We start from the raw sequence: 13,939 nt of genomic DNA, 5'->3' as shown, positions 1-13,939 counted from the left end.
ATGTATCAAACCCATCAGCAGAGGCTGCTCTGTAAACAAAAAGATACAGAGAATGGGGACAAAGGATGAGAAAGAAAATGAGTGTGAGTAGAAATAGGGAGAGAAGCAGCTTATTCGGGAAGATGGCAGGTAGCGTTGGCATTGCTAACCCTAACATGAAATCCATTTGAACCTGTTTTGTAACCGTTGAACAGATATTTAAAGGAGGAAGTGAAGTAAACAAAATTTTAGGAGGAAATTTTCACCCTTTGTTTGATCTGTCATTCAGGGTTGAAGCTTCCATGCATGCATGCACGTACATCTCAGGTGGAATTAGATTCTGTTTACCCTAACATGACTCCCGCAATAAAGTAATTTCTATTCTTTACTCATTTTTTAAATAGGACTAGCTTTTCCTGTGTCTTATGCATTCATTTGACTCTTGGATTGAGTGGTCCAATGACTTGGTCTGGGTTTTTTTAAGAAACCTGATTTCTTGCTAAGTTTCTTAGGGAAACTGCTTTTCCTTCTTCGTCAGAGCTTGCCTATGTAGTTAAGGAAAAATGTCTTGAATATCAGCTGATACAGCTGACAAAAAAGTGCTCAAATTTTCAGGCGGAAAAATCTCCTCATTTATAGATGTGTGCTCAGAAGATATTTCAGTGTAACTTTCTAGTTCTTATGTAGAAAATGAATTTTCAAAACATAGAAAGAAGCTGTTATACTGGGTCACTGTCACTTGTGTAGTACAAGCTTTTTATATAGAATAAATGTGATAAAATATCAAAATACTTAAGCAATTTTTTGCCTCATATCTGTAATTTTAAGAAATGCTAGTAGAAATAATACAATGCTTTTATTTGGGATTTTTGGTCCATGTACTAGGAAGAACCCCAAAAACATAAAAGGCAGCCTTACAAAATATTCCATTAGTGGCAGCTCAATCCATAAATAAGCCAATTTTGGAATAAATCCAAAACAAGAGCATAAGGGGAAAGGTATTGTTGGATGGTGTAGTGAAATGGGATGGGGTTTTTCACCTTGGGAATTACTTGCTGAAAATAACGGATGTCCTACCATTAAGCTAAAACATAACATGTTTAAACATCCTTCTACCTGCACATGGAAATACCTTATTTCAAGGTCTTGGGTCATTGAAATGTCATACTGTAGCTACTTCTGGAAGAAGGACTTAAAAAAAATAATCATCAAATATTAATATTTTTTACAAAGTAATTGTGACCGGGATTTGTTACCAGTCTATTTGTAATGGTAACCTTAAATGAGGTTTTGTAAGACTTATTTGTAAATAGTGGGAGCTAGATTCCCTAATTGAGAAAAGGTGACAGTAAATGGCAAACCAGACTACTTACAACATTCACATGGTGTTGTTAAACAAAAGGAAGAAGCAGAAGACATGTCAGCTAGGGTGGGATGACAGGAGGAGGCAAAAATGTGTATACATACATATAAATATGCCCATATAAAAATATACATAATGATAAATGAACAGAGGAGCCAAACACTTATAATGAAAAAGGACAAAACTTCTCTCTTTGGGGAGGAGTAGTGAGGTGGAGTGAACTGAAGTAGGAGAAAACTGTTTACCAAAAAGTTTAAGAGCTGATTTGGTCTCTCTGAGAGCTGTGGGAAATGCCAAATTGATTCTTCATATGTGATAGTCTTCTCCACAGGTAACAGAGAGAGATTCTCACAGATACTGGCATATTGAGTGCTGCTGTATTTCGTAGCTTACACCTTATCCATAGAAAAAGCCAAAATTTCGTAATGGATTACTGGTTGTGTTACATCAGAGGGCAAGTCAGGGAAAGAGTGAGTGATGAAATCTACCTCTCTACAGCTTCTGAAGTTATTTATCTTAGAAGATCCTGAGTAGCTTTTATCTAGTATTCTTCTATTGCTTGTGCCCAGAATGCTTTACCTGAATTCAGTTGATTAAATTATGGTATTTAATTGGCCTTGCAGCTCCCTGTTTGTATTCTGGTTTGTGAACAGCAGTGTTGAGTGTGATTTTGGTTGCTGCATGTTTATTCTGTTTTTCCCACTGCTGCTGTAGAGAAGCATAAAGAATCCAGGCTAAATTGCTTTTCTGAGTTACTTCCACTCAAATACATATTTAAAAGGAAAAAAAAATGCAGGCCACTTATCGTGCTTTTGTGATTGTAGTATGGAAAGTCTTCTACCCCTAGAGGTTAACTCTAGTTTTTCAGGGTATTTCCACCCTCATCTGTTATTCAAATCTATGTTCTCTTCTTTTTGATTTAGACTTTTTGTTTGATCCAGGTGAAGTCTAAATTTGCTTATATCTCCATAGGCTGAGGTCTTGGCCCTGTAAAGGTCAGTTGAGGATATTAAAATTATTCTAATGGAACCAGGATTCTACTTCTGGTACCATGGGTATGTCCTCATTTTCTCACTATATGCACTGACAAAACTATTGTCTAATCCTGGCACTCTTGCAGCATGATACCTCTTTGCTTCTCTTGAAGTGAAATCAGCCCCTTAAAATGGCTCAGAATAGCTCTGCTAGAACCATCTCTGTCATGTTATAGTTCATTCCTTTAATGTCATTCTTTGGAGCTTCTGTGTCCATGGGTCAGATATACACATGCACTGACTTCGTCTTCAAAACTTTTTATAGCTTAGTACTGCTGTGGTTATTTGTTCCAGCTTTGTTTCTGCTTTTTTTTCCACCAACAGTGCCAACTTAAGCTTTCTGCTTAGGAACTTTTCTCACATGCTTTCCCTAAATCTACTCTCTGCACATAAGGAAAAACTGACAACTTGTGAAATCTCCTTGTCTGAATATTCAAACTCTTTTTTTTATATCTCACCTTTGCTGTAATGCATACAGAAACTCACCATCTGCTAAGTAGGTGGCAAGAGGTAATTGTGGCAGGTAGCTGCAGGTGGCATACAAATCTGGTACAAACTACATTTGTTATCCCATCTTTTATTTCCTCGCCAACATACCAACTCCTTTTGTACCCCTGCATGCCTTGATTTTACAGTGGAAGTTATTTGGACAGAGCAGTTATTTGGTATATTCATAGAATCACAGAATAGATAGGGTTCGAAGGGACCTCTAAAAATCACCTAGTCCAACCCCCATGCCAAAGCAGGGTCACCTGTTAGTCCTCTTATTGGACATCACAATCCTGTCTGGTTGATTTTTTTTTTTTTTTGGTCTGGAGTGGTTTATAACAACAGACGAATTAAACATGAATTTCACCAAACCTGCACATTTTAAGGAGCCTGTTCACTGATTCCCACAAAATAGAGAAGTGGGAAATTAATTGCTGTTGCTAATAAGGTGAAACAAGGGAAACTTTTTTATTCTTTTTGCTTTTGATTTACCTGCAGTCTTTTTCTTTGTCATGTCTCTTCGTGAACTCATGAAAGTGTAATCCACACTCTCCATAATACAAATGCTGTATTTTAAAAGCTCCATTATCATAGAATGGTTTGGGTTGGAAGGGACCTTTAAATGTTATCTAGCCCAAACCCCCTGCAATGAGCAGGGACATCTTCAACTGGGTCAACTTGCTCAGAACCACCTCCAGCCTGACCTTGAATGTTTCCAGGCATGAGGCATTGACCACTTCTCTAGGCAACCCATTCCAGTGCTTCACCACCCTCATTGTAAAAAATGTCTTGCTTTTATCTAGTGTAAATCTACTCTGTTTTAGTTTAAAACCATCACCCCTTATCCTATCACAATAGGCTCTGCTAAAAAGTCTGTCCCCATCTTTCTTATAAGCCCCCTTTAGTTACTGGAAGGCCTCAATCAGGTCTCGTGGAGCCTTTGCTTCTCCAGGCTGAATAACCCTCAGCATTTCCCCACAGGAGAAGTTCTGCAGCCCTTTGATCACCTTAGTGGTCCTCTTCTACACCTGCTCCAACAGATCCAGGTCTTTCTTATGCTGGGGAACCCAGAGCTGGATGCAGCACTCCAGGTGGTGTCACACCAGAGTAGAGTAGAGGGATAGAATCACTTCCCTTGACCTGCTGGCCATGGTGCTTTTGATGCAGCCCCAGAACACAGCTGGCTTTCTGGGCTGCCTGCACATTGCTGGCTCATGTCGAGCCTCTCATCCACCAGCACTCACATGTCCTTCTCATCAGGACTGCTCTTCATCTCTTCATCCCACAGCCTTGATTGACATGGGGGGTTGTCCTGACCCAGGTGCAGCACCTTGCACTGGGTCTTGTTAAACCTCATGAGATTCCCATGGGCCCACTTCTCGAACTTGTCCAGGTCCCTCTGGGTGGCATCCCATCCCTCAGGTGTGTCAACCACACTGCTCAGCTTGGTGTCACCTGCAAATTGCAGAGGGTGCACTTGATCCCAGTTGATCCGTATGTCATGGATGCAGATATTAAACAGTATTGGTCCGAGTATGAACCCTTGGGGTACACTATGGGGAGCTGCTGTTCAGTATGTTTCTGAGAGTACCATGATTCTTTAAATCGAAATTGCAGAAAGTTCTGAATGAAAAATGCAGTTGGAATAAAAGCTTGAACATGTTTATCTGCTATGTGCTTGGTCTGACTTCCATACTTCGGAAGTGTTCTGTGTTAGATTATGCTTCAATGTTATTTCTGGATTATGTTAGTTTTCACTTTTTGCTAATAACCTTCAAATAGTCTCATTTAAAAGACTTCTTAAAAAATAAATAATCATGAGGGTAGATCATTGCTGAAAGTTTGAATCATTAGCTTAATTCTGCTGGTTTTGCAGGACTTCAAGAATATGTTGAGGCAGTCTCATTTCAGTATTTTATCAAAACACGATCTTTGATTAGTGTTGAAGAGATCAACAGACAACTAATATTTACAGCAGAAGACAGAGAAGAAACAACAAACACGGTAAAAGTTTTTCTTTTCTCAAGTGACAAACATCTTTCTGGAATGGAAATGCAATGAGAAAGCTTAGTCACATTTTTGGCATCTGATTAAATAAGGCCAGTAAGTGGAATGGGATTAGATATACATGTGGGCTTTGACTCACTTGTTCAAAATGCTTTTTATTCTGATAAAGTTGTAAACTAAATCTGTGGGATACAAGTTTATAAATTTCACATCCTTTTTATTCAGAGCAAACTGAACTCTTTCTGGTAGGGCAAAAGATCCAGGGCAGGGAAATACTAGCAAACAATGTAGAAGAGGGATTTTTACTGCCTGGGACAGCCTGTAAGACCTGCTGGTGTGTAGTGATGTTACAGAAGTTGGGGGAGATAAACAAAGCCAAGGCAGGATGAACTCCCTGAATGAAATCTTGCTGTTGGTACTGAACTAGTCACAAGAGACACTGTATTCAGCTTCTGTTAAAATGTGCTGCATATATCTTAGCTTGGTCCTTTGTAACTTTCCTGGAGTTAATTACTCTGAGAGGACAAGCTGGTATCCCATCATACCTTAGCCCTAATACCCTATCTGTTGTTTATTGACTTGCCTGTACTCCTACCCTGCCCTAAATGGGTCATAGGGACAAACTGCTGTCACCAACCACAGTAAACTGGGTGCAGTTTGATTGTTGGCAGGGGAAAACAGGTGATTTGATGGCAATCTACAGAAGCGCACACGCAGTTGATGTGCAGTGTCCTATAATGCTGCTTTAGAAGAATTCCTGAGTCCGTTTCTGTTAAAGAGAGTCTGCTGCAAAGCACTTCTCATTCCTTCTTTATTCTCTTGGTAAGATATTTGCAAAGAAACCAGATTTGTAGCTTAAATTAATTTGTTTTTACCAGAGGCATGCCCACTGTGGCACACTTAATTTTAACAAACTGTGAAGTTGTTAACCACAGCATCCACGCCTCTGACCAGATCTGAATTTGGGTAGATAGTGTGTTGTGGAAACAAGTGAACAGAAAGAAACCTTCATTATCTCCCATGTTACCAATATTTTGGCAATAAAAAGTATTGGAAACTTGAATAAAGGAGCAAACTTGTAACTTTGTGATGAGTTTTCTTCATGAAGGTTTTTTTTTTTTAGCTATTTTAATGAGTTCAGTTGATAGAAAACATCTTAAAACACTATAGCTATCAGCTTCTTTTAGAAAATACATTTAGAAATTCAAGATTCTATTACAAAATTATATGATTCTTTTTCATAATGCAGACTCTTTTTGATTGCTTTGGTAGCTTTGGACAGACTATTTAGCAAAAAAAATCTTATCAGGCTGAGATCTGTCAGATGAAAAAAAAAACCCAGTCGACTGCAAATAAATGTTGCTACAAAGATGTGATCATTGTGTTTGCAAATAGAGATGGTAGAAGTAGCTTATGTTTATCATGCTTGCTAGAATTAAAATCACATCTCAAGTAAAAATTGATGCTTTCTTACATTCCTGTCTGCTGGAAATCAGAGCACGTGGAAGTGCCATGCCATTTAATTTTCCAGAATGTTTTTAATTTCCAGTTATGTTAGCTAAGTTAGTGTGTATTTGAACCATTACAGACCGCTTTTTCATAGTTCTCTGTACCGGACTTTGTTTTGTTCTGTCCCCAGACCTCCAATTCCCGTGACAACCAACCACATACCTGGAGCCTGAAGGTAACACCTGTCGATTACCTGCTGGGAGTGGCAGATCTGACTGGAGAGCTGATGCGTCTGTGCATCAGCAGTGTTGGGAACGGTGACATAGACACACCTTTTGAACTGAGCCAGTTCTTGCGTCAGATCTATGATGGTTTTACTTTCATTGGCAACACTGGACCTTACGAAGTATCTAAGAAGCTGTATACCTTGAAACAGAGTCTGGCAAAAGTAGAGAATGCCTGCTACACATTAAAAGTACGGGGATCTGAAATCCCAAAGCACATGCTGGCTGATGTGTTCTCCACCAAAACGGAATTGATTGATCAAGATGAGGGTCTTCCTTAAAATAAGGACAACTCAGAAGGGAAGAGGATTTAGAAAACACTTTTTAGTTATGGTTTGTGGGGTTTTGACCCTTCTCAAAGCTTTTTAGGTAGAGACATTTTTAGTTTAATCTATGAGAAGACTGTTTGCAGTAGTAATTTGTAACCAAAAATACTTTTTATGATGTGCAAGAGAACAAATGTCTGACTTTGGCCTCTTGGTATGGAATTTCCTGTATTGCTCCATTGTATCTTCTTTCAGAATGACCAGAATTTCCACTGCACTTCACTCCAGTGACTGTCAGTTGTGTGAGTCACATCAAACTGTTGTTGCTGTTGTTATGATAAGTTTTCAGCAAGCACAGCAGTGGAAAAAAATGGTTAGGTACTCTTATTTAGCATTATCCATAGGTTTCTGCTGACCCATTTTCTAAGTATTTGTATTCTGTAGCCGTGTCATACCTAGAACAATGCACCTGTGTCTAAGTTCATCCCTTGACTTTAAACTGAGGTGGTCTCAACAGTGCCATATAACTTAAGTTTTCTCTGATTAGTGCTTTAAAGTATGAAACTGAGGCTAAGTCAACTTTTTGCCTATTGGTAATGAAGCTAATTGCACCAGATAAATACTACTATGCACTGGTTATTTTGGGGCTCTGTTTAAACTGAGCTCTGTTCAAGTTAACACTGGTACTTCACAGTTTTGACATGAGCTAGAAGATCCACAAAAAAAAAAAGTGGAATGTATTGGTTTACATTTTTTGTGGTATAGTTTAATGCAGAATCTGACATATTTCTGTTTGTAGACAAAAGAAGTTGTCGTACAAATTGTGTAATTTGGTGTTACAACAAGCTGGTTTTGGCCAGAATGAATGTGATGCAGTGTTGGAAGTCTGTTCTCCATTGTTTGTGCTGCCCTGAGGACCTCCAGTGGGGTTGAACTGCTATAAGTGAAAAGCTTTAAATATATGTTAGCAGGAACTATATCATGTGCGTGTTCCTATGGAAAGGAAATTGCAAACAGAAGTAAGGCAGACATTCTGGCTTCCACATTTATCTTTGAGGTGGGTATGTCACTGTTGGCAAAAAATCAGGGCTTTATGCTGCTGTCTGAAGTTATGAAAGTCTGATAATGTACATTATGCTAAAGGAAAACAGATAAAACAACACGATCTTTAGATTCCAGGAAATAGGCCTCCCAACTGCAATTGAAAATACTGCATGGTTTTTATTTCCACTTCCATATGCTGTGATACTGCCAATATTTTTTCCCATGAGCATGTCCTGAATAGCTGGAATCATCTGATATATGGTTAGGAAGGGGTAAATACATTTCTATCACATTTTTCCATTGTTTCCATGTAAAGCAATATGTGATGGGTTGAACAAGGAGTGGCTTTTTTCCTGTTGCTTAATACTATTTTTTACAATAAATTCTGAAAAGTAGTCACTGCCTCTATGTTAGTCCTTTTGCCTGTCTGTCCAAGTGGTAAATTACAGTGTGAGTTTCCTGCTGTGCAGGACTTGACTTGAAGTCTCACTCCACTTCTATATTCATACTTCAGTGGGTACTTTCTAATCCCAAATCTCTTTATTCTTTCTCCCTTAACTTTATTCTATGAAGTCTAAAAACTAGTTAGAATAGAAACTTCATGTGATCCTCTTGAATTAAGAAAAATCAAAGCAAAGGATTCAGATGACAAAACAAGTATATCCCTGGAACAAACCTGCAACAGTACCCACATTTTTACATTTGTCCTTGTTTTTTCTCTGTTTCTTTTTCCCTCTGATGGGAGGAGAGGAAGGAAAGGAGAAGGATACTTGCTAATAGGAATAGGAATAGTTTTGGAGTGTCCCCTCCCCTGAAATGTATACATCTAGTTCAGTTGATGCAGCTAAGAGTATAGTTCTGTCTCTTTTGGCACAGCTAAATTTATTGCAAGTAATTGCTTGTTGAGTGTAAGTGTGTCAAGTGAAACCAGATATTATTAGAGGTATCATGGGATACTAAACAGAGATCTGTCTCTTGTCTGTCCTAGCAGCTATCAGGTGGAATTAAAAAATCTTCATGAAAAGGGATGAGATGAATTCCAGCACATAGCTGTACTTGGCTTAGTGACATTCTGCCTCTAGCCATGGAACAAGCACACAATGGCCACCACTTTAGTCAGCTCCTGCTTTTGTACAATCATTTTAAAATTACAGATGCCTAAAAAGAGTACATTTTTTCCCTAGCAATCCTTAAAAGTAGATGCTCTTTCAAAAAATACACACTGGTTCTAATGATTTTGAGATTTAAATTTTCAATAGGGCAAGAGGAATCTTTTTAATGACAGACATGATTTCTAAACTTCAGGCTGCCTGCCCATAATCAAAAGCTGTGAATAATTTCTAATAGGGAGCAAAGTGTATATGCAGTGTGTTAAAACACCAGCACAGATGGGAAGTAGCTAATGGCCTGCAAACCTCCTTCGCAAGGAAATATTTTCCCCCAAAAACAATTGCGCTGTAGCTATTTGAAAAGTGACAGACATTTATCAGCAAAACAAGCTGCTAAACAAGCAATGGCAGTTTTCCCATTTCTTATCCCATTACTCTATGGAGCTATTGATACGTTTGGTCTACAGCCAGAACAGGACTACGTCATAGCAGATGTTTCACGAGGGCAGGCAGCTCTGCGTGCTAAAAATCATCTGCCTTTCTGGAATCTCCTTTCTCAGAAATGATTTGTCTTTATGGGTTCACTTTTTTTTCCTGACTGTTAAGTTGCAGTGAGGAAAATAAACCCACCCGCATTTAGCTTTCCAGAACTGCCAGAGAAGTTATGCAAGAGAAATTTCCTGTTGACAAGACATGTATGTCTGCCTACTTAAAGTCCTGCTTACTTGGATTTTCAGTGAGTTTACTGAAAATCAAAATTAAAAAAAAAGGCAAAAGAAAAAAGAAAAAGGATCTTTTATAATATTTAGCATATTATGGTGCCTTATGGAATCCAGATCAGATTCTGGCACTGCCCTCAAAGAGTTTGCAGTTTAAGAGTAGGGAAAAGGGTAGCCAAGACAAACAAAAGGAAGATGGTAAAAGGTGGGGGAGATAAAGTCACAGGATTTTTACGAGAAGATGATGTGTAGTAGTAGGTTGGTTTACCACTTCCCATTTTGGAAAAGAAACTTGTCAAAACTTCAGAAAGTCTGGAGTGTGACAGTAAAGGGTTAGTTGGAAAGGGCGAAGGCCAGTGGAGAGGCAAAATGGAAGGAAGTGAGGTAGAGACAAAGAGGGGAAGAGTGGCAAGGAGTGGGACAGCATGGAGGAAGAGCAGGCTGAGCAACAGGACAGCGGGTGCACATGCAATTAGGGTGGGACTGGGGAGGACGTGGGACAGGAAGACAGCCCTGCAAGAAGTTGGAACAACGCTTCGAAACCAGGTGACTCAGCTATAAAAGAGACTTGGAGTTGACCGTAGGAACTGAATTTAAAATTACTACAAGGTCCCCAAAGCATTGATCTAGCCTTGGGCCATAAATAAGGGGAACTTGATTTCCTGAGCAGCTGAGAACCTGCAGGTCCTGGACTGAGCAGGTTTTGCAGGCTTCCAGTCATGCTGTCACAAATCAACAAGCTCTCAGTTCCCATACGACCCTACTTCCCATCCACATTCCCTTCACCCACATATTGGTAGCCACAAACCTTGATATGTGAATTACTGTCATCCACAGTTGTTAGAAACATGGTTAGAATACAGTTTTTAACATAAAGGAATGCTTACGGTGACCACAGTTTTCCCCTTGTGTGCTGTTTACGGGTCCATTTCGCTGTCATTGCTGCTTCAACCCCCTCTCTGTTTCTTCCCTTTCTTTACTTATCCTTGTGGTGGTTTGAAAAACCTTTTCTCTTAGGCTGTACTGTTCTTTTGAGCCATTGCCTATGTCCATCCCATGGTTCAGTCTTTTCCTTGTTTAGCTGGAATCCTGGGGTAAAACATTTCCGTGCAGGAAGAGGAATCGGCCGATTTCTTAGGTAGATTTGTCTACTTACACCTTCAAATTTGGAAATTTATGCTCTGAGGGGAGAGGTCTGGTATTCCTGCATTTGGATAAGGCCTGGTGCGTATGTCCTACAGAAGCCATGGTGCCGTGTGTCATGGATGGGTGGGCAGACCTCATGTTGCATTTGCAGGTGAGCAAACCGTAGTTATTCTGAGGTTTGCAATCATCACGAGCCAAGGAAAATTACCTACAAACATGAAAGAAGTTTCTTCTCCAATTCTGAGGAAGGTTGTCTTTGAGGAGTTTGATTTCCCACCAACTCTACCTCTTTTTACCTCACCCATCATTCCTTTGAAAGGCCTATTTGCAGAATGTAGAAGAAGAGACTTGCTGATGACTTCTGGAGCCAGTCGGTGCCTCCCTGAACACTGGCCAAAAGTGATGTGATGATTCCTTTCTCAACTCCTCCCACAGGCTGGACAGGCTGGCTCTGGTGTCCCTTTGGCCACCCGGGGGGGCTGAACTCTGAGTCTCCACTACTGGATTTTGCAGACCAGTGACATGTGGCTTCATTCTCTTTTTGTTTTTTTTTTCTTTTCCCTAGTGGTGTTTTCATGTCATGCAGATGTTCATTCCTCCCAAAGAAAGGCGCTGCTGTGTGTGCTCTGCTCCTCCACTGCCACAACACAGGTCAGATGACTACTTGAGCTCATCATAAACTGTTTCTTGGCTGTTGGTGCAGTGCAGGTTTTGTGGGACATCATCTAGGTTTGGGTACTTCTCCTGCAGCCCTAAGCTTTCCTGCAGGCTTGCAAGTCCCTTTTAATGTGGAAGAGTCCTACTAATTCCATTTAATTCTTCCTCAAGGTCCTCTCCTCGGATGGCCCCAACAAGAGAAGCTGAAAAAACTGATCTGGAAATAGTGCTGATTTTTGTTAAAATGAGCTTTTTTATGCTTGGGGCAGGAACCAGAGGGGCAAAGGATGTGCTTGAACAGTCCATCCTGGGAGTTCGGATGTCACAGAAACATTGTTAAGTGCCAGGAGTCTCTTTTTAGGAGGAAACGAGGGTTGTTTTTCTCCTTGCAGCAAGTACTGTCGGAAGGTATGTTTTGCTTTGCACCCTACACCTGGAAGGAAAGGTGACAGGCAGCAGATGCCAGGGCTGCAAGGGAAGATGAATAAGTTGTGTCAGGCCGTACAGCAAATCAGTCAGGAGCCTGGAACTTGATGTGGCTCTTTAACCTCCAGCCCAGCTCTCACGGCTGTGAGCCTCAGCTCCTTCTGCTCCCAGAGTCAGCCAAGGCCGGAAGCTGCACCACCAAAATGCTGAGGTCACTCACATGTGCAGGTCTGTGACCTGCCACATGTGTGCATTTACACGTGCCCAGTGAGCAGGAGATGGTGTCAGAAACACAGATGCAGAACCTCCTACTGGCCTTCATAAAGTTCTGATGCCTGCTATTTTATAGTTATGAATTATTTTATTTATATTTTATGTATCTTTGCTGACAGGGCACAAAGAAGAGGGCAAGGTGTGGGCAGGACATATGCTGACACCTGTTTCCTTTACCTCCTTCCCAAGTGTTTTTTCTAGCCTTTTCAGCTAAGCCTCTGCCTGTGGTGGCGCATGGTTGATGGGCTGCTGGAGAAATGCTGCTTTACAGGAGCAAAGCGATACTTAGTAAATAATGTAGATCCTTATTTCTTAATTTGAGCTACCTGTGGTGAGCTACCAACCCACAACTACACCGAGGTTCCTAAATCGTTTGGGCTCATTTGAGATCCTTCTCTCACTACAAAAAATTTTATCATCTCTTAAATGGGGTAGGGCTTATCTGGGTCCTACTTTAAAAATATGCTCTATGGGGAAAGGGAAGCCATGGGCATTTGTGGCAGGAGGCCTGGGGTTGTGACTAAATGGTAATGCCTGTTGTAAAGAACATAAAAGGTTTCAGCCCAACCTTAACAGGGCATGTGCTCTTCTGGGACTGATCAGGAAACATAGGGACACTATAAACTTCCAGTTTATTTGAGATATATGCTATAACTTCTCTGGACCTACCTTCTTACTGAAAGGATGTTTGTTCATTATTAGAGAATGTATAATATTTCTGCCACCTAGTGTCCAGCTTGTGGAATGCTCAAGCTTTTGGTTTTGAGTTACAAGTTATTTGTTGTTTTCTCTTTAAGTTCTTCTAAACACGATTAGTGGTGTGGTATAAACTTCACTTATAGACTTAGGTAGGCCTCTGATAGTAATAATTTATACTTGGCATGTTCTACTACTTCGAAATCTGGGGAATACCAGGGAATAGCATATGTCTATTTTATATCTCATCATATTTGTATATGGTGTTTTGAAGACAAATAAATAAAAAGCCATGAGAAACTTTGACTAGACATGTTTCTTCAGATTTGTGAATTATACAAATGCTCTTATTTGAACTAGTATTTTCAAGGAGTACCAGTGCTAATAAGTAGACCAGAGTCCTAAATTACTGAATTTATATTCTAATCATGCTACCTATACAAAAAAAAAAGCAAGTCTTTTTTAGCTGTTAAACTCCTGGTATAAAATCAAATGCTTCTGCATGTGTGAATTGTGCCTGCATGCTTCCCTGCTCTGACTGCGGTTGTCACAGCAAACGCTCAGCTAAGAAAGCACAAGAGGCTTCAAACCCACTGTGTCTCTGTAGGATAAAAGAAGTGGCTGTGCCATGCTCTCTGAACAGAGGGGGGCTGTGGTTGGTGTTTAAACCCTAGGACATTGTCCAGTTAATGCTAAAGGTGTGCTGGTGCCTTCTGTTGTCCTGGTCCCTCGTCTTTCTCTTGCCCCGTGCTGCCCGGGAGAGACCTGGCATGCACCACAGCACAGGGGTGATGAAACTTTGCAGTAGGCTTTTTAAGGGCATGACACAACCACAGTTATCTTGGATTGTCCCGGTGGAAAGGCACCAAAACTAATCACTTGCAAAATTGCATCAATAGACTTAAAAATGGTGGCCCTGTCTCTATGGAGATTCTTCTTTATTCTTCTAAAGGCCGTTCAAGAATAATGTAAAGTCCTTCTTCTACAGGCTACCTTTC

The 13,939-nt window shown here is 40.3% G+C and overlaps 1 protein-coding gene across 2 annotated transcripts in view; it reads left to right on the top strand.

Annotated features, from left to right (window-relative positions):
* Positions 1-8,310, top strand: part of TSNAX (translin associated factor X) — a 52,293-nt gene extending 43,983 nt beyond the window's left edge. For both annotated transcript variants that reach the window (XM_032682632.1, XM_032682630.1), the window contains exons 5-6: positions 4,742-4,869; positions 6,512-8,310. In XM_032682632.1, the coding sequence (XP_032538523.1) occupies positions 4,742-4,869; positions 6,512-6,886 (503 nt within the window). In that variant the 3' untranslated portion in view covers positions 6,887-8,310. The remainder of the gene's footprint in view (positions 1-4,741; positions 4,870-6,511) is intronic.
* The last annotated feature ends 5,629 nt before the right edge of the window (positions 8,311-13,939 follow it).

This window comes from Chiroxiphia lanceolata, chromosome 3 (genome assembly GCF_009829145.1).
Source record: "Chiroxiphia lanceolata isolate bChiLan1 chromosome 3, bChiLan1.pri, whole genome shotgun sequence".
Taxonomy (NCBI): Eukaryota; Metazoa; Chordata; class Aves; order Passeriformes; family Pipridae; genus Chiroxiphia; species Chiroxiphia lanceolata.
Note: the sequence above shows the minus strand (reverse complement) of the source record. Positions and strands in the feature narration are given on the sequence as shown.